At 43.4% G+C, this 18,992-nt stretch overlaps 1 protein-coding gene across 1 annotated transcript; it reads left to right on the forward strand.

Annotated features, from left to right (window-relative positions):
• Positions 1-1,734: 1,734 nt before the first annotated feature.
• Positions 1,735-17,142, forward strand: SLC35G1 (solute carrier family 35 member G1). Its single transcript, XM_081105122.1, has 3 exons — positions 1,735-1,931; positions 6,692-6,872; positions 16,177-17,142. Exons 1-3 carry the CDS (start codon positions 1,754-1,756, stop codon positions 16,913-16,915), a joined length of 1,098 nt encoding a protein of 365 aa, XP_080961248.1. The 5' UTR covers positions 1,735-1,753; the 3' UTR covers positions 16,916-17,142.
• Positions 17,143-18,992: the final 1,850 nt, after the last annotated feature.

Here is an 18,992-nt window from a genome sequence, read left to right on the forward strand (position 1 = left end):
GGAAGGTAGGGGCAACCAGGCAGGCAAGAAGGTGAGCGTTTAGGAGCCAGAGGTCCAGGATTGTGAGAGGGATGTCCAACTGCCGGGTTAGGTCCTATCCCTGGGATTGGGCCTAAACTGGCAGTCAGACATCCCCCAAGGGGTCCCGGATTGGAGAGAGTGCAGGCTGGGCTGAGGGGGATCCTCCCCATGGACGAATTTCATGCACCAAGCCTCTAGTTTCTCAATAAAACTGAAAAGGAAACTTAAAAAAAGAAAGGAAGAGTAGTGTTAGCATAATGATTGACATATAGAATTCATGGAAAGCTTTCAACTAGAAAGACCATTTTCATCCAAATACAGGAGGCCTCCCTGTGGTCACCAGAGAACTGTAGCAAACAGGGAACCAACCCTAGCTGTTTCCTGCTTATTAACTCTCTTTTCCGTTCCTCTTGAGTCTCCTTTGGATGGAAAGTAGTGCGTTTTTGGACCAGGCTAATCATCGTAATCTCTGGGAAAAGAATGTTACAAAAACAGATCTAGTAAACTGAAGACCCTGGGATAATATGCTGAGCATGGCAAGGCCTCAGAGAAGCCAGAGTCACGGGAGAGTATGGGAGAGCAGCAGGTCATCCACAAAAATCTGCTCTGCAACCCCCACCCTCCATATGCCAGCTGCTTATATGAGGTAGCACAAACATTACACAGGGAGGTAGGCAAAAGGAATAAGAATGGGTATGCAAGCCCTAACCAGTTTGGTTCAGTGGATAGAGCATAGGTCTGTGGACTGAAGGGTCCCAGGTTCGATTCTGGTCAAGGGCATGTACCTTGGTTGCAGGCACATCCCCAGTGGGAGGTGTGCAGGAGGCAGCTGATCAATGTTTCTCTCTCATCGATGTTTCTAACTCTCTATCACTCTCCCTTCCTCTCTGTAAAAAATTAATATATTTTTTTAAAAAGAATGGGTATGCAAAATGACTATTACAGGTATGGGGGAGCTGAAATACAATAGGCCTAGACGTTATCACCAGGGAGGAAAGGTCAGGGAACGAAAACCCCATGACCAGTGATATGCTAGGGAAGGACAAAGTTACCCGTGGGGCAACCCTACAATGGACTGTCCCTTGCTAGGCACCTAAGGCTTTCCATCCTGGTGACCTTCTTCTGTACCTGGCCCATCCTCCTCACGTCTAACTGCCTACAACAGAAGGACCCATAACGAATGCCTAGTGTTACAAAGAACATATAAATGGTTCTACCCCAGTCCTATAGATATATTTTCCTTATGGTTATGCGCTAATCCCCTATCCCCTTTTCAAGATCTAGAACCAGTAAAATTCTACCCTCCGTGGCAATGAGCCCTAGATAAAACGGGACTTGACAAAGCTTCCAGAGGTGATTATGGGCCACGCCAATAAGTAAACGGGTCCCAGTCTCCTGACCTCCTGAAGGCCTGCCCAAGAGAAGGGGTCCAGTGTGCCTGGGAAAGATGACTCCAAACCTCTGGCCAGTCTAGCCAGACCGCAGCAGAGGGGTGGACGCCTTCAGGTCAGCTGTGGCCAAGAAGCCCCATCAGAGAGTTGGCCGACCTCCAGCGGCACAGGAGGGTAGGGAGCTGGAGGTGCGAGGGCGGCGAAGGACAGCCCTACCCCGGCCCGGGCACGGGAGGGCCGCGCGCGCAGGCGCGCCCCCGCCCCGCCGCCGGAAGAGCCAGGCAGCCGAGCTCCGCGCCAGACGCTGCGCCGGCCGCTGGGAGATCGCCGCCCGCCGCGCAATGCGGCCCCTCGGCAGCACCGGGGTCGCCGACCTGCGGGAGCCCGGGCTGCCGCTCACAGCCGACACATCCCGGTCCTCGTCGGACGCGAGGGAAGAGCCGGCGGAGGCCGTGGAAACCCCGGGTCCCAGCTGGTGCGGGTGCCGCTCCTGGCTGTGCGGTTCGCGCGCGCAGCCCGGTGAGTGCGGGTGCGGGCCGTGGCGCCGGTCTCGCCCTTGGGGGGCCGGGCGGGCGCTAGCGTGGGGCTCATTGCGGACCACGACCCCCTACTCTCCCCTGCCCAGAGCCCCGGGATCCCGGGAGCTGTCACCTGGGGGCAGCACAGCAGAAGTGCCCTGCGCGAAGCCCGAGAAAGTTTCTGATTGTTTGGAACCCTTTGGGGATTCTAAAACTGTTAAACTGTTCCTATAATTAAAGTGTTGCGGGCCAGTCGGTGGAGTCAGATTGCAGTTGGGCGCTCCCGGCCGAGGTCGGAGGTTGGGTGGTCAGCGAGAAAGGCCATCCCACAGCCTGCCGGGCTGGGAGGAAGCTAACCATGAAAACTGATCTCGGTGGTAAACGGTGTACCCCGAAGAGGAAGTTGAAAAACATGCGAGTGTAAAAAATGTTTGTCCCAGAATCTTGGGAAGGCAGAGTTGGGGTTAGGAGGACTTGTTAACAATGAATGCACAAGAAGGCAGAGGTACCATCTTACTGATGTGGTTAAGGGGTTCACGGACTCGTCCCCCAAACCAAGGAAGGACCCATGGGAGAAACCCATGATCTCCTGCAACGCCTTACTTTGACAAATGAAAGTGAGGCCCAGGAAGGTGAGGGCTTGGGCTTTTGGGTTTGTTTTGTTTTTATGAAGATCTGGCGTAGGTCTCTGCAGCACCAGCTTGTCAGAAACCTAGCCCAGGGCTCTTTCTATTAGCGTCAAGCACGTTTCAGCGTCAAGCACGTTTCTCCTTGAACTCCAACACCCACTTGGAGCAGCTGCTTGGAAGAAGAGGGAAATAAGCAAATGCCCTTTCAAGACACAGTTACACAGTCTGCACCACCTCGTCTTCTGGGTCACCTCCCCTAAGTGTGACTCGGGATTTCTGTGTCTCTTACTGCACCCCAGCTTCCTTCCTCTCTGTATGCCCTTTCTCCAATTTAGAGATAAACTCCCGGAAAATGACTCTTGCTCCATTTTTGTCCTAAACTCTAACAGAAATGAACAGAATTCTATTCTTTTATGCATGGTAGAGCCTCTCTCTAGAGCAGGAGTTACCCCAAGCGGGGTCGACCAGAATGTGCAGACCTTGAAGAGGTCAGTTCCTCACCTTGTCACCCTATGGCTAAATGTCATTCTGAGGGAATGCTGAGTCAGGCTTTGCAAACTCTTAAACCTTTCCCCTGTTTGTGAATGGAACAGGAATACTGTTCACTCAGGCGGCACATGGCAAAATGACAGACCAATATAAGTGATTGCACTTAGAATGCGTGGGCTCTTATAACCTCAAAGAAAGTTGATAACAATAAGGTTTAGCAATAGTTATTAAAAGGGGACCAGATGATGTTCCAGAAACAGGATTGCCACAGAAACACTTTAAACCACAGTACTGTTGTCACTGAACTTTGTGACAGTATCATTTTAGCCTCTTGATTGAACTGGTTATCTCAACAAAGCTCATTTTCAACTTCAGGTTGAAACTGTTACCAATGTTTCTTACATTCTTGGATAACCTTCAAGGACAACATACAGCTACCCTAAGACATCTATTTATTTTCTTGAGGGGCTGTGTGGATCTTAGACTGAAGCAAGAAGCTGTCTTGGGCCTGTGCCTTACATTCCCCTGGAAGGAATGAGTTCCTTAGCAGTGATTCTCTAGCCAATAGAGCTTTGTACAGTTTACGGAGATCCTGCTTCAATAGGTCTGGGGCAGGCTTGGGAATTAAAGTTTTAGGGTGGGGTGGGTGGGAAGAGATCAGCCAAATAACTTGTATGCATATATGCATAACCCATGGACACAGTTGATAGTATGGCGAAAGCCTGTGGTGAGTGTGGGGGGAGGGCAGGCTAGAAGGGGTCAATAGGGAAAAAAGGGGACATATGTAATAGTTTCAACAATAAAGCTTTTTTATTTAATTAAAAAGTTACTAGTTGGTTCTCATTCCCAACCAAGATTGCAAATCACCAGTTTAAAGCAGAGATTAGAGAATTGAGCAACTTTTCTGTTTTCTTCTCACACGAAACTGCACTATGGCCAATTAATTTGAGGTATTTAGAGTCACCAAATTAATAGAAATGCTTATAGTAGGATATGAACTTGAAGCTTATTGCATAAGCAGATGTCTGTGGATTATGCTACTCTTGCTCATCTCCATTGACAGAGTATTGAAGTTATTATTCAGTAAGAGACTGAGGGTTGCCTGTGTAGAGCCAGTTCTCACCCCCATTAACAAATAATCAAGTTCAGCAAGGCCTTGTACCAACTGTCCTGTCCCCATTGGGAAGCATGGGCCTTAAGAGTTTATAGGCAAGAAAATATGTGAGTAAAAGTGTTTTAAGGAAAAGATAATCAGAGCCAGGGGTGTGAAATTAAGTTTTCAAAGAGTTAAAATAGCATGTTAAAATATTCCTGGAGAGAAATCGAGAAGTTTAGGTTGCAGAAGATCCTTTAAATATAGACCAGGGAGATGTTTTCTGCCCTTGATCTCATTCTGTTCTGTCTAAGGGTGTAGGTTCTATGTATGGGTTGGGTTTCTTTGAAGAAAAACTATTTTATTTGGACTTGAACTCTGAAATTTCAGAGGCTAAATTCTAAGGCTGACTGCAGCCAAAACATGTATGAGTGGTGCTTAACTTAGCAGTCTTCTAAAGCTTCCTTCTCATGGGCTGAGTAGGTATGTGTAGCTTGTTTCTGCAGTATCTGAGCACATGCTTACAGAACAGAATGTGGAGATTCTGACACTTAGACAACATAAAATCTGTAAGATGACAGCTCAATCATTCTCTGCAGCTGTGTACCTAGAACAGGAAGAGGTGAAGCCTCTGACCAGCATGGCATGTGTTACTGCGAAGGTCAGGCTGTAGAATGCCACCAGGAAGACTGCATCATCACACTTTGTAAATGTGTCACATGTGGGCAAAGATAGCTATCTAACACTAGGATCTTGAAATATATTACCTGGTGTTTGCCTTTATAATGGAAGGACATTTTATTTTATTTTTTAATATATTTTATTGATTTTTTACAGAGAGGAAGGGAGAGAGATAGAGAGTCAGAAACATCGATGAGAGAGAAACATCGATCAGCTGCCTTCTGCACATCTCCCACTGGGGATGTGCCCGCAACCCAGGCACATGCCCTTGACCAGAATCGAACCTGGGCACTTTCAGTCCGCAGGCTGACACTCTATCCACCGAGCCAAACCGGTTTCGGCAATGGAATGACATTTTAATACACACACACACACACACACACACACATCATTATGTAATACCATTCTACAATGGAAGAATACATTGTACATTCCTAGATGGAATGGTGATCCTGGTTTTACTACAAGTTCCATGTCCCCACACATCCTTTAGCCCTGTGTGCTCTTAGCAAATGAGAGCCAGTATGTTTACTTCTTATTCTCTCCTTTTTGTGTGTGAGCGTTCAGGTGTGGTCTTTTAGGGAGTTCTCTGCTCACTCTACTCCATTTTGCTCTCCTGAATGCCAGGGGGTGAGATTGAAAGAAGGTTCTACTCCTGTTTTAGGCAACTAAGACAGAGGAAGTGGCTAAACAGAAGTTTAATGCTCAGTCAGGCTGTCATTAAGAGATTGAATACTTGATGGCCTGGAGAAAGCAAAAGTGTCCTGGCTCAGGTCAACCAGGTAGTTGGTATTAGATGACAATTCTAATTTTAAAATGTATTTAAAAAGCACTTCGGGCCCTGGCCGGGTGGCTCAGTTGGTTGGAGCATCCTCCCATACACCAAAAGGTTGTGGGTTTGATTTCCGGTCAGGGCACATACCTAGGCTGCTGGTTCAATCCCTTGTCAGGGTGTGTATGGGAGACAACTGAACAAATGATGTTTCTCTTTCACACTGATGCTTCTCTCTCTCTCCCTCTCCCTCTCCTCCCCCCCCCCCCTGCCCCTTCCCCTCTCTCTTTCCTTCTCCTCTCACTTTCATCAATATCCTTGGGTGAGGATTAAAAAAGGAAAAAAAACGCACTTTGGGGTCAGAAGGGTAGATAGCCTCCCTCCCCTTGCCCTGGAAGAGTTTATGCTCTAAATGAAAGATACATTGTAAACCATGGGAGGTTTAAATAAAGATTTGACTAATGGTTCAAAATAACAAAAGACAGAGCCTTCCTAAATCATGCTGTTGCCGTGGTTTTACCCTCTGCATCTTTCCATGATTCTCTCACATCCTTTCATTAGCAACTATTGAGGGTCTTCCATGTGCCGGGCCTGAACAAGACAGCTGAGGCCCCAGCCCTGGAGGAGCTTGCAGGCTGTGGAGGAAGTCAGCTCATCAACAAGTAGCCACAGAACACAGTTATAAACTGCTTTCCAGGAAAGATCACTTTCTTCATAAAGCACAGTTCACCAGTGAGATGATATAAAACATCATTTGGAAGCATTTTCTCTAGCCATCTTGACAAGCATTTCTTAAAAGATTTCTCTACTGTCTTTACTTCTTTTTGACTTGTCGGTGAGGGGGTGATTCTTCAGGGAGTTAAAGGAAATTGTATTTTATAGGGTGACATTGCATTTCAGAAAACACAGGTTTAATTTGTTTCCTTCGTCTATGGTTCTTCATTTTTGGTGGGAAAAATGTTTCCGATCCAAAAAATAGACATGCTTAGGAGGTAATATTTGCAGCTTGTTAGCCATTAACACTGTCCCATTTTTCTCAATTTCTAAGTGAAAATGATAAAGGAAGTAAGGACTAACCAGAATTTAATCTTTTTCAGAAGCCAAGAAGAAAGCACCCTGTCGTGGACTTGGCTTGTTTTACACATTATTGTCTGCCTTCCTTTTATCAGTGGCTTTTTTATTTGTTAAAAAAGTGCAAGACCTCCATGCTGTAGAAATTAGTGCATTCCGATGTGTGTTCCAAATGTTAGTCGTTATCCCTTGCTTGATATACAGAAAGTAAGTATTTCTTAACTGCAAAGTAGATAATAAACGGTTGTAAATCTTTTGACCTGCCCAAATTTACTTATAGTATCTGCTTTAATCCCTCTCATAGATTTGCTAGTCCCTACACCCTTTGGCTCTGATTACTGAAAAGTCACAAGAATCCCACCTAAATAAGATGCTCATAAGCACACACAACATGCCCAGCAGAGGGGGAGAAAGAGATTCAGTTATTCTCCACCCTCATTTTGAGAACAAAACTCTCCTAGTATAATTCCTCTCATCGTGTACCACCTTCCCTTCTTAGTATTTGGAAGAAAAAGTAAACAAGAGGACGTGGTAGTGTCCTCTCCCAGTGTCAGAGGTTTCTTTAGGTAGAACAGGTTGCTCTGCTACAAGGGCAGACAGAAGGCTACCATAGTAATATTTAGGTGTGAGGTGCTGTGGGAAAGGGGAAAGGTAATCTTGAGGAGGGGCTTTTTAACTGCTTTCCATATTCAGTGTCCTCATCTGTAAACTGAAGGGAATGACATTTATCCTCTACCTGCCTGTGGTTACAAGAATCAAATGGAACTTATTATAGAGCAGAGTGTTTTGTAAAAAATATAGTATTGACTTGTAGGTGAAGGATGATTCTTCAGCGAGTTAAAGGAAATCCATTTTTTTAAAAAATATATTTTATTGACATTTTTACAGAGAGGAAGGGAGAGGGATAGAGAGTTAGAAACATCGATGAGTGAAAAACATCGATCAGCTGCCTCCTGCACACTGCCCACTACGTATGTGTCCGCAACCCAGGTACATGCCCCTGGCCAGAATCGAACCTGGGACCCTTGAGTCTGCAGGCTGATGCTCTATCCACTGAGCCAAACCGGTTAGGGCAAGGAAATCCATTTTATAGGGTGGATTTATAGATGGTCCATCCCATCTTCTTCATTCATGTGAATTCTGCTCCCCCACCCCCCCCCCTCAGGTTTAAAGTATGCCTCTTCAGTCCATATACTAAGGATTTGGTGAAAAAGGTTAAAATTTGCTAAGATCGATATTGTCAGAAATTCCTGTGTAAGTGTGGACAAGTCATAATATTTTAGGAAATGTCGGTAAGACTTCAGACATTTCTAAGTGTGGCAGTAGACTTCGGATGGGAACCCAATCATCTTCCCCATTTTGGAATAAAAGTATTGTCAGGGGAAGGCACTAGAAAAATTTTCTGAAATCCTTGGTGATAATTTAGTTTGACCCATTTCAAATTTCACTATTGAGGAAGATTCCTAGCTTCTCAAAGTATGGACCAAAGGTGACCATACTTTCATTTCTGACTCCAGAGACCCAGGGTCCCCATGTCTGGCCTACATGCTGCCCTAAAGATGTCCAGCCCCAACACAGATCAGCAAGATGCACCTAGCCAGGAACTAACACAGGACTCTGTTTAGCAAATATTTAATTGGAAAAACTTTGATGGCAATTATTATACATACTGAATGCTGCAGGTTCTTTTTCAGTGTGTTTTAACTCTTTTCCTAAAGAGAACAGTGAAAAGTTGTCTCACATCCAATGACTTAAAGAACATGTGGCATTGGCACCGCTTTTATAGAAAAACTCATAAGAATGCACAACGTCGAGGACCAGGTTTTCTTATATGGGGCAGCTAAATCTTGAAATTATACTTATTATGAAAGTAACACGCTTTCACATATTTATATATTTAATAGAAAACATGTGAAAAATAAATATAAAGAAGGAAAATTACTATACTAGAATGAGGTCTAACCACAATGAGCATTTCAGTATATTTTCCTTTGACTTTTTTTGCAAGCATACACAGGGTGCCCCCCAAAACTGTATTGTGGGGAAGCATGGGACTTATTTGGAATGTCTATAAGGAGGCTTCTCCTAAAGGTCGGGGGTCTCTGAGGGGACCTTGCCAAAGGTGGTAGCCCCTACTTTGACTTTTCCAAACGAGTCTGATCCCCCGAGGTGTTTTGCTAGAATCTCTATGTTTAGTCTTTAAAGACCCAACTTTGTAGAAGCATATACTTTCTTAAGGATACTTATCCTATTGATTGTATCTAGAGGTTAATTTTAGTTCAAACTGTTATTACAATAAAAAGCCAACGAGGCAGGCAATCAGGGCTATTTGTTCCTAAAATAAAAACAGTCCATTAGCCTCTCTTTCACAGAAACCTGTGTCAGAGCAATCTCTTCATCCATCGCTCAGGGTCTGCTGGTCAGCCCCAGCAGCTGGTGCCCCCTGTGTGAAGAGGTCAGGAATGCAACAAATGCAGCGAAACCCTCGAAAACAAAGAGAAAGAAAATGAAAGTAACTGTGAAGTAAGTCATTGGAGCCCGCTTGGGATTTCCAAGTTTGAGGGAATTCTTTCTCAGCAAAGGTTTCATAATGGGACAACAGTTGTTCACAGAACAGCAGCAATATATCACATTGCTGAAACAGTTATTAAAAGCAGGTGGTGCCTCTGTTTCAGAATAACAACTAAAAAGCTTATTAAAAATTGTTTTGATGTATAATCCTCGGTTCCCTGATGCTGGAACACTAGACCTTAATCCTCTGGGAATAGGTGGGTAGGAATTTAAAAAGAAATCAGGCCCAGGGAAAACGAGTGTCCTTATCATCATTAACTATGTGGGCTCTTGTTCGAGCTGCATTATGCCCACTTCATATTGAAGATCAAAAACCTACAGAGCAACAGGACTTACTACTGCCCCCTCCTCCTGAAGCAGAGCCTGCAGAACCTGTAATACCTAAAGCCCCGCTGCTGGAAGAAATATTTCCCGATCCTCGGCCTCTGATGTGGGAGAGCTCATCAACTAGATCCTCAGTTATGGGGTCCTATGTCAGGCAAGCCATGTTAGAAGGAGAGCTTTTAACTTGCCCAGATATACAAAATCAACAAGATAATAAAGTTTATGAGCCGCTCTTTTTTTATCTTTAAAGAAATAAGGAAAAGTGTTAGAGAAAATGAGACTAACAGTCCGTTTACAAAAGGACTCCTTAATGCCTTGTCTGAAAATTATCACATGACTCCTTGGGACTGGCAGATTTTAGCCAAAACAATTCTAGATGCCAGTCAATATCTGTTATGGAAAGCAGAATATAATAAGATCTGTGAACAACAAACTGTTTATGGGTGCTCACTGGCCACCCCACACGGGAGCCCTCTGAGCCACATTCTAGCTATAAGTCCCGGGCACTAAAAGACATCTTCTAAAAAATCCATGGAAAGGACTCTGGTTTATTAAGTCTTATCTGTAGGTTGTGCACGCCTATAAATGTTGTTCATAGAGTCTCTGTTAATTGTTGTTTTGTGTCTTTGCTGTTTAGTTTAATTTGTTTAAAGATAGGGCATATTTCACTTTACTAGGGGCCCCAGCTACTTGTAACAGGCTGACCTCATAATAGGGATTACAGGAATTTCCCAGCAGCTGCCAAGAATTCTTATTCTTGGGGACCTTCCTGCTCTCCCTCTCAAGACATCAGCCACTAGAAACTCTTAGGTAGTAGAAGTTCTTGTCTCTGTAATGTAACTTGGTTCCTGATTAATGTTTTTTACTTGCTTTCTTATCTTTAAAGGACTTAGTTTATACTTCACCATTTTATGAATATAAGGAATCCTTGGCCTCTACTGTTTAGACTTTGTACCACTCAGAACCCATTTACTGTACTGGGTTAATGTAAAATAAAATTCCAAGGCTAGTGTCCCAGCCCACCCTTTTGTGAGTACTCATTCATTTACTGTAGGGTTTTTTGTTTCTGTTTTTAAGATCTCTTCTTACTATATACAAAATTTCATATTGTTAATCTACTCAAAAAGAGAAAAAATATGGGAAATAATTATTTAAACTCCCCAAGTATTTTCCTAAAAGGCTAGAGCTACAGAAATACCCTTGAATAAGCTGCAGAAGCGGCAACAGTGGGGTGAAGGAAAGAGCACTCTCCTTGTAAAGAAAAAAAAAATGGTACTTTTACACTAAAGCTTTTAAAGGCCCAGAAGTTACTATAGTCCTGGGAACAAACCCCAGGACCTCTTATCTCCCCACATACACACCCACCCTTTCTCCAGACTCCTAAGAGTTGTCAAGGTCATATTATCTCTATTATACTTCTTAACAATGTGAGTATATTTTCCATTGGAAAAATAAGCCTATTTCTAAAAGTAAGGAAAAGAAAAATAAATCGTTTTTCCTATATTTGCTTAAGTAGCAAAGGTTTAATATATATACTGGAGGCCTCAGGGTCCCTCAGCTCGGCCTGTGCCCTCTTACAGTACAGGAGCCCTTGGGGGAGCAGGCCTAAGCCCATAATCAGACATCCTAGCACTGCCACTGAGGCGGGAGTGGCTCCCACCGTTGCCGCTGCACTCACCAGCCATGAGTCTGGCTTCTGGCTGAGCGGTGCTCCCCCTATGGGAGCGCACTGACCACCAGGGGGCAGCTCCTGCATTGAGCATCTGCCCCTTGGTGGTCAGTATGCATCACAGCGACCGGTTGTTCTGCTGTTCAGTCTATTTGCCTATTAGCCTTTTATTATATAGGACTAGTGGCCCAGCGCACGAAATTCATGCACAGGGGATGTCCCTCAGCCTGGCCTGCACCCTCTCCAATCTGGGACCCCTCAGGGGATGTTCTACTGCTGGTTTAGTTGGACATCCCTCTCGCAATCTGGGACCGCTGGCTCCTAACCACTAACCTGCCTGCCGGCCTGCTTGCCCCCCAACTGCCCCCCGCCCCCCGCCGGCCTGCTTGACCCCAGCTGCCCTCCCAGGCCAGCCTCATGGCCCCAACTGCCTTCCCCTGCCAGCCTCATGACCCCCAACTGCCTTCTCCACCCGGTCTCCCAGAAGGTCTCCTGGTCTAATTGGCATATTACCCTTTTATTAGTATAGATTATTAAAATATTTTTGCCTAAGAAGCAAAGGTTTTATATATATTACTAAAATAATTCTGTTATGTTAATCAGGAACCTGATTACTTTAAATAAATAAATTACTTAATACTGTTTAATAATAATAATAGCCCTAACCAGTTTGGCTCAGTGGATAGAGCGTTGGCCTGTGGACTGAAGGGTCCCAGCTTTGATTCCAGTCAAGGGCATGTACCTTGATTGTGGCACATCCCCAGTAGGGAGTGTGCAGGAGGCAGGTGAATCGATGTTTCTTTCTCATCGATGTTTCAACTCTCTATACCTCTTCCTCTCCCTTCCTCTCTTTAAAAAATCAATAAAATATATTTAAAATAATAATAGTAATTATATATAATAATATATTTGACTACCTTCCCAGGATTTAAATTTTAAGATTTGCTTTCTATCCTTATAAAGGAAATTTTATACTTAAGATATATGGGAAGCTCTGTCAAATAAAAATAATAATAATTATATTCTATTTATATGCACATTAAATAATTTCTAATATGCTTTCATTTATAACTAATTGTTATAAATTATAATATAGAATATTATATTTTGCAAAAAGAACAAAATTCTGTGTCATTTACATTATTCTATAAAGTACCTAGATCTATAGAAATACTAGCAAGAAAAATCAAAAGAAACAATTTTATTACAAAGCTGAATAAATAAAAAAATAATTATATATTTTTGTAACTTTTGTTGAAAGTATTGCTAATTCTTAAACTTTTTGTTTTTCAGATATAAGAAAGCATTTTTAAAGCAGTTTAGTAAATTACATATTTCTCTCCCTACCTGTCCCTCCAAAATTTAGCAATTTTTAATAAGTAGCAATACATTTCTTTAAATTCAGTAAGACCTATTTCCAATTATAGCTATATTAACCAAGATAAAAACTAACAGTAGGCCTGCTTATAGCAGCCATGCCTTTGCCACCTTTTACAGGACTTAGTCCATCCAGCATTCCACAGGAATCCCTTACAATCCACAGGGGCAGGCCATTATTTAGTATGCCCATTCAACATTAAAAAACATACTAGTAAAACAAAAAAGGGGGAATATGGGACTCAAGGACCCAATGAAATATTAACATGGGGGAGAGGATATGCATGTGTTTCTACCCCCACAGGGCTGCTGTGGATTCCAGCTCGTCGGATTGAACTCTATCATGGCATGGCACAGTGACTACCAGAACTCTCTAGCCAGTATAGTATAACTTTTATTAATAATCATACTGACAATAGCCCGATTTGCACCACCTACCCCTATGTCTTTGTTATGGGCCCCGATCTACTAATAAACCATAGTTCATCTTTTCTAATACAGGTTAAAAAGGAAGCTTATTTTACATCCTGTATTACCACTCTGAATATTACTTCATTGAACATCAGCACTATTATGGACTTAGAAGACAAGCAGAAATCCTGATACCTGTTAATCTCACCAGGAAATGGCAAGGCTCATCAGCTATCGAAGTCTTAGAAAGAGCATTGAGTCAATTATGGCCCAAAAGATTTTTGGGAATGGTCATTGCAGCCATTATTTTGGCTGTCGTTATTCTTATAACTGCCAGCATCACTGTGATGGCCCTTTCTGAGTCTATGCAGGTGGCTACATTTGTAGACCATATGGCCTATGATATAACTAGGGAATTCACTATACAACAGCATATATAGGTCAAAAAATATCAGCTAGACTACAGGCAATAGAGGTAGCCATTGAATATCTAGGGAAAAGACAGGACACTATAGCATACAGGCAAGTGCTTAATTGTGATTAGGAGCATAAGCACATATGTGTCACACCTTTGAAATGGAACAGTAGTCACCATCATTGGATTGATGTTAAAAAGCATCTATGGGAAGTCTTTCATAATAACCTTACTGAAAAAGTAAACATGTTGCAAAGGCAAATTAAAGAATTCTTATTTGCTATCAATAAACATGGAAAACAGACCATTGCTTAGAATATGGTAAAGGAGCAATTAGAATGGATAGACCTCACCACATGGTTTCCTAAAATCAATTGGTACCTGATCAGACTAACCATTAACTGTCATTGTAATTATCTTTATTTTTCTTACTAGAGGCCTGGTGCATGAAATTCGTGCATGGGTAGGGTCCCTAGGCCTGGTGATTAGGGCCAATCGGGGCCTTCCTTCATTCCACGCTGCCCCTGGTGGTCAGCGTACATAATAGTGAGTGATTGAACTCCTGGTCGGACTCCCAAGGGGACACTTTGCATATTAGCCTTTTATATATATATAGGTAGTCTACAAAATCAGAATTCGAGCAGTGAATGTGCTTCTCAGACCCCAGCCTTCCAAAGCAGAAAGTTTCACCACCTCCCTCTGTCTTCTGCAGCCAGCAAAACAAAAAGGGGGGAGATCTGGGGAAGCACGGGACTTGGTTGGAATGTCTGTAAAAAGGATTCTCCGAAAGGTTGGGGGCCTTTGAGGGGACCTTGCCAAAGGTGACAGCCCCTATCTTGACTTTTCCAAAGAAGTCCGATCTCCCAGAGTGCTTTGCTAGAATCTCTATGTTTACTCTTTAAAGACCTGACCTTGTAGAAGCATACTTTCTCAAGGATACTTACCCTACTGATTGTATCTAGAGGTTAATTTTAGTTCAAACTGTTATTACAATAAAAAGCCAATGAGGCAGTGCCAGAGGCCAGTCCATCCTTGTTGCTTGACACAGTTGCTGCAGGGAAGAAACATCTGCACAGCATATGTTTCAAGGGACCTGGCATACTGTTCTTAATATGTTTGCTCCCCTTCTTAGCGCTATGTGTTCTAACCAGGGCCACCTCCCCGAGAAAGGTTGTTTCCCCGGGTGGGGATATTTCCCTGGAGTTAGGAATTAGCGGGACTAAGGAAGGGAATAAATCAGTAAAACCCCCTAGTGTTACAGAAATACTGTGTACTACTTATGAAGAACTTAGACTAAGACTGTTGGCAATACATTTGGGACTTGCTAGGCCCACATCCCCAGGGGTCTGCCCACCAGAGAAACCACCAAAGCCTATGCCCCTGAAAACCCGCCGACGCAGGGCAGTCCCAAGGAAGACCATCAGCAAGGCTAAAAGGACATAACCGTTACTTGGGATAATCTCCTTCAGTTACTTCCTTGTAGCTTAATAGTAGAGCAGTTGAGTAGTGACCTTGGAATGGAGATAACAAACTAGCCCCAACCTTTGCAATAGAATGGATAGGATTAAAATCAACAGAGCTAGATAGAGATAAGATTTTTGGCAAAGGTCAGATAAGAAACTATGGACATGAAACAAGGAACTGTAGAAGGTCGAGGGAGGACCCAAAACATTTCATGATGTGACTATAGAGGCATGCTTATAGGATCAAATGTTATAAATACAGATGTAACAGGAGAATAAAGAGAGAACCTGGCTATGCTGATCATCTGAACGCTGTCTCCGTGTCCTTCATTCATCGCCGACTCCGTCCACACCTTTGGGAACCCCTGGATCGCTGGGGCTGGACCCCAGCAAGGCAGGCAAATGGGACTGCTTTTACTTCTAAAGTAAAATAGTCCCTTAGCCTCTCTTTCACAGAAACTTGTGTCAGATCAATCTGTTCATCTGTCACTCGGGGTCTGCTGGTCAGCCACAGCACTGTATTAATACTTTAACAGCTGATTTTTGTTACATTTTGAAAATGAAATGTATTTTAATAAACACCGCCTTTATAATTATTCAAAGTGTGTATACATTTTGGGGGACACCCTGTATATACATGTAGCAAATAATATCTAACATAAGAAAAAAGGAAAAATACATCTGTATTTACTTAAGTATAATGATACTGTTTATGTAGTTCTCTTGTATTATTTTTGCTTATACTGTGAACACTTTAATGTCATTAGCTATACTTACAAAACATTTTTTAAAGGGATATAATAGTTGTGGACATTATCATATTTAATTTGCTATTCCCCTATTTTTGATAGCTAAGACTTCTAAAATATTACTTTATTAAAAACTAGAGGCCCGGAGCGCGATATTTGTGCACTGAGGAGGGGGTCCCTCAGCCCGGACTGCACCCTCTCGCAGTCTGGGAAACCTCGGGGGATGTCCGACTGCCGCCTTAGGCCCTTAGCACTGTCGCAGAGGCATGAGAGGCTCCCATCACCGCTGGTGCGCTAGTCAGCCATGAGTCCAGCTTCTGGCTGAGCAGCACTCCCCCTGTGGGAGCGCACTGACCACCAGGGGGCAGCTCCTGCATTGAGTGTCTGCACCCTGGTGGTCAGTGTGCGTCATAGCGACCAGTCATTCCACCGTTTGGTCGATTTGCACATTAGCCTTTTATTATATAAGATTATAGTTTAAAAACAAATAGCAAGTTTCGTTTAATATACATTCCTTCATTTGAATTTCCAGAACTGGGTTTATAGGCCCAAAAGATCTACGAATCTTCCTCATTCTCGGAGGAGTCCTCGGTTCTACTGCCATGATCCTTTTATACTACGCTTTCCAGGCAACATCCCTCGCCGATGCCATGGTTATCGCGTTTAGCTGTCCAGTGTTTACGTCTATATTTGCTTGCATATTTCTCAAGGAAAAATACAGCCTTTGGAATGTTCTCTTCACCACATTCGCCATCACCGGAGTGATCCTCATTGTGAGGCCACCATTTGTGTTTGGTTCCAACACTGTGAAGATGACTAGAAGCTATTCAGATCACGTGAAGGGCACGTTGGCAGCACTTGGACATGCCGTATCTAATGCCTTGACTCTCGTTATCCTCAGAAAAATGGGGAAATCTGTGGATTACTTTTTGCCCATCTGGTTTTATGTACTGGTTGGCCTCATGGAGACCGTCATCATCCTCTCTGTATTAGGAATGTGGAGGATGCCGAACTGTGGGATAGACAGGCTCTTTCTCCTACTAATTGGGCTGTTTGGTTTGGCGGGTCAGGTGTTTCTCACCAAAGCCCTTCAGATAGAAGAAGCTGGGCTAGTAGCACTAATGAAGACCATGGATGTGGTTTTTGCTTTTATCTTTCAGGTTATTTTCCTGCATGATATACCAACGTGGTGGACGGTGGGTGGCGCACTCTGCGTAGTAGCCAGTAGTGCTGGAGTGGCCATTCGTAAATGGTGCCAGGGATCCAAATGAAGCATCATTGCGGAAATGTGTATTTTTTACAAGTCCATCTTCACCGAATACAAAAACACCACATATGCACATACCTGGAAAATCAGCACTTAATTAATTGATTATATTTAATAAATTTCATAGTTTAAGTATCATTTTTGATATGGTATGTCTTATTTTTTCATCCTCATCAAGGATATGTTTATTTTTTTATTTATTATTTTTTTAATTAAATCTTTATTGTTCAGATTATTACATTTGTTCCTCTTTTTTCCCCCATAGCTCCCCTCCACCTGGTTCCCACCCCACCCTCTGCCCTTACCCTCCCCCCACTGTCCTCATCCATAGGTGTATGATTTTTGTCCAGTCTCTTCCTGCACCCCCCATACCCCTTCCCCCCTCGAGAATAGTCCACTCCCTTTCTATGCCCCTGATTCTATTATATTCACCAGTTCATTCTGTTCATCAGATTATTTATTCACTTGATTTTTAGATTCACTTGTTGATAGATGTGTATTTGTTGTTCATAATTTGTATCTTTACCTTTTTCTTCTTCTTCCTCTTCTTAAAGGATACCTTTCAGCATTTCATATAATACTGGTTTGGTGGTGATGAACTCCTTTAGCTTTTCCTTATCTGTCAAGCTCTTTATCTGACCTTCAATTCTGAATGATAGCTTTGCTGGGTAAAGTAATCTTGGTTGTAGGTTCTTGGTATTCATCACTTTGAATATTTCTTGCCACTCCCTTCTGGCCTGCAAAGTTTCTGTTGAGAAATCCGCTGACAGTTGTATGGATATTCCCTTGTAGGTAACTGACTGTTTTTCTCTTGCTGCTTTTAAGATTCTCTCTTTGTCTTTTGCTCTTGGCATTTTAATCATGATGTGTCTTGGTGTGGTCCTCTTTGGATTCCTTTTGTTTGGGGTTCTCTGCGCTTCCTGGACTTGTAAGTCTATTTCTTTCACCAGGTAGGGGAAGTTTTCTGTCATTATTTCTTCAAAGAGGTCTTCAATATCTTGCTCTCTCTCTTCTTCTGGCACCCCCATAATTCAGATGTTGGTACATTTGAAGTTGTCCCAGAGGCTCCTTACACTATCTTCATATTTTTGGATTCTTTCTTCTTTTTGTTTTTCTGGTTGGGTGTTTTTTGCTTCTTCGTATTTCAAATCTTTGACTTGATTCTTCCGATCTTCTAGTCTGCTGTTGGAACTCTGTATAATATTCTTTATTTTAGTCAGTGTATGCTTAATTTCTAGTTGGTCCTTTTTCATAACCTCGAGGGTCTCACTAGATTTCTTGAGGGTCTCACTAAGTTTATCGGCGGTTTCTAGAGAATTCTTGAAAAGTGTGGTTTTGAACTCTATATCCAGTAGTTTGCTTTCCTCCATTTCTGTCATCTGTGACCTGTTTCTTTGTCTCCGCATTGTTTATGCTTCCCTGTGTTGATAGAGTGGCTTTCTGTGCTAGGTGTCCTATAGGGCCCAGTGGCTCAGCCTCCCCAATTACCGGAGGTGGACACTCTTGGTGCACCCCTTTGTGGGCTCTGTGCACAGTCTTGTAGTTAAGCCTTGATTGTTGTAGGTATCACTGGGAGGAATTGACCTCCAGGCCAATTGGCTGTGAGAATCATCTGTGTCTGCAGTGGGAGAACTTCTGTGCTGGAGACACCCTTCTGGGGCAAGACTTGCTTCAGTGGGGCTTTGGTGCTCACTGAGTCTGCCCCCTGAGTGTGTCCCTTATGGATCTGAGGAGTTGTAATCTGGATGGTCCCACTCTCACCACTGGGTACACTGGCTCTTGGATCTAAGGAGGTGCTAATTTAGCCTCTGCCTGAGCCAACCAGCAGGAGCCCAGCTGTGAAGCAATGCAAGCTGCTGTGGGGCCTTGGGTCTTCTTTTGGAAGTTCTGGGTTTCTCTGACCCAGCTGCTGTTTGTTAGGTAATTTTCATATTGCAAATGGCCAGGCCTTTCATATGCAAAAGCCTCTGCGCACAGCTTGGGTGGGGTGGGGTCTCAGGGGATCAACAGGGCAGAGCAAGCAGCTATTGCTGCTCCTCAGTCCTACCCTAAGAGGCCCGGCTTCTCAGTGTCCCGGTAAT

Source organism: Myotis nattereri, assembly GCF_964212035.1.
Source record: "Myotis nattereri genome assembly, chromosome: 13".
Taxonomy (NCBI): domain Eukaryota; kingdom Metazoa; phylum Chordata; class Mammalia; order Chiroptera; family Vespertilionidae; genus Myotis; species Myotis nattereri.

Bases quoted from the DNA above. Each gene is read 5' to 3' on its own strand.
- SLC35G1 (XM_081105122.1), top strand. From the start codon at position 1,754: ATGCGGCCCCTCGGCAGCACCGGGGTCGCCGACCTGCGGGAGCCCGGG. The intron at 1,932-6,691 runs GTGAGTGCGGGT...AATCTTTTTCAG, and splicing joins CGGTTCGCGCGCGCAGCCCG to AAGCCAAGAAGAAAGCACCC. The intron at 6,873-16,176 runs GTAAGTATTTCT...TTGAATTTCCAG, and splicing joins CCTTGCTTGATATACAGAAA to AACTGGGTTTATAGGCCCAA.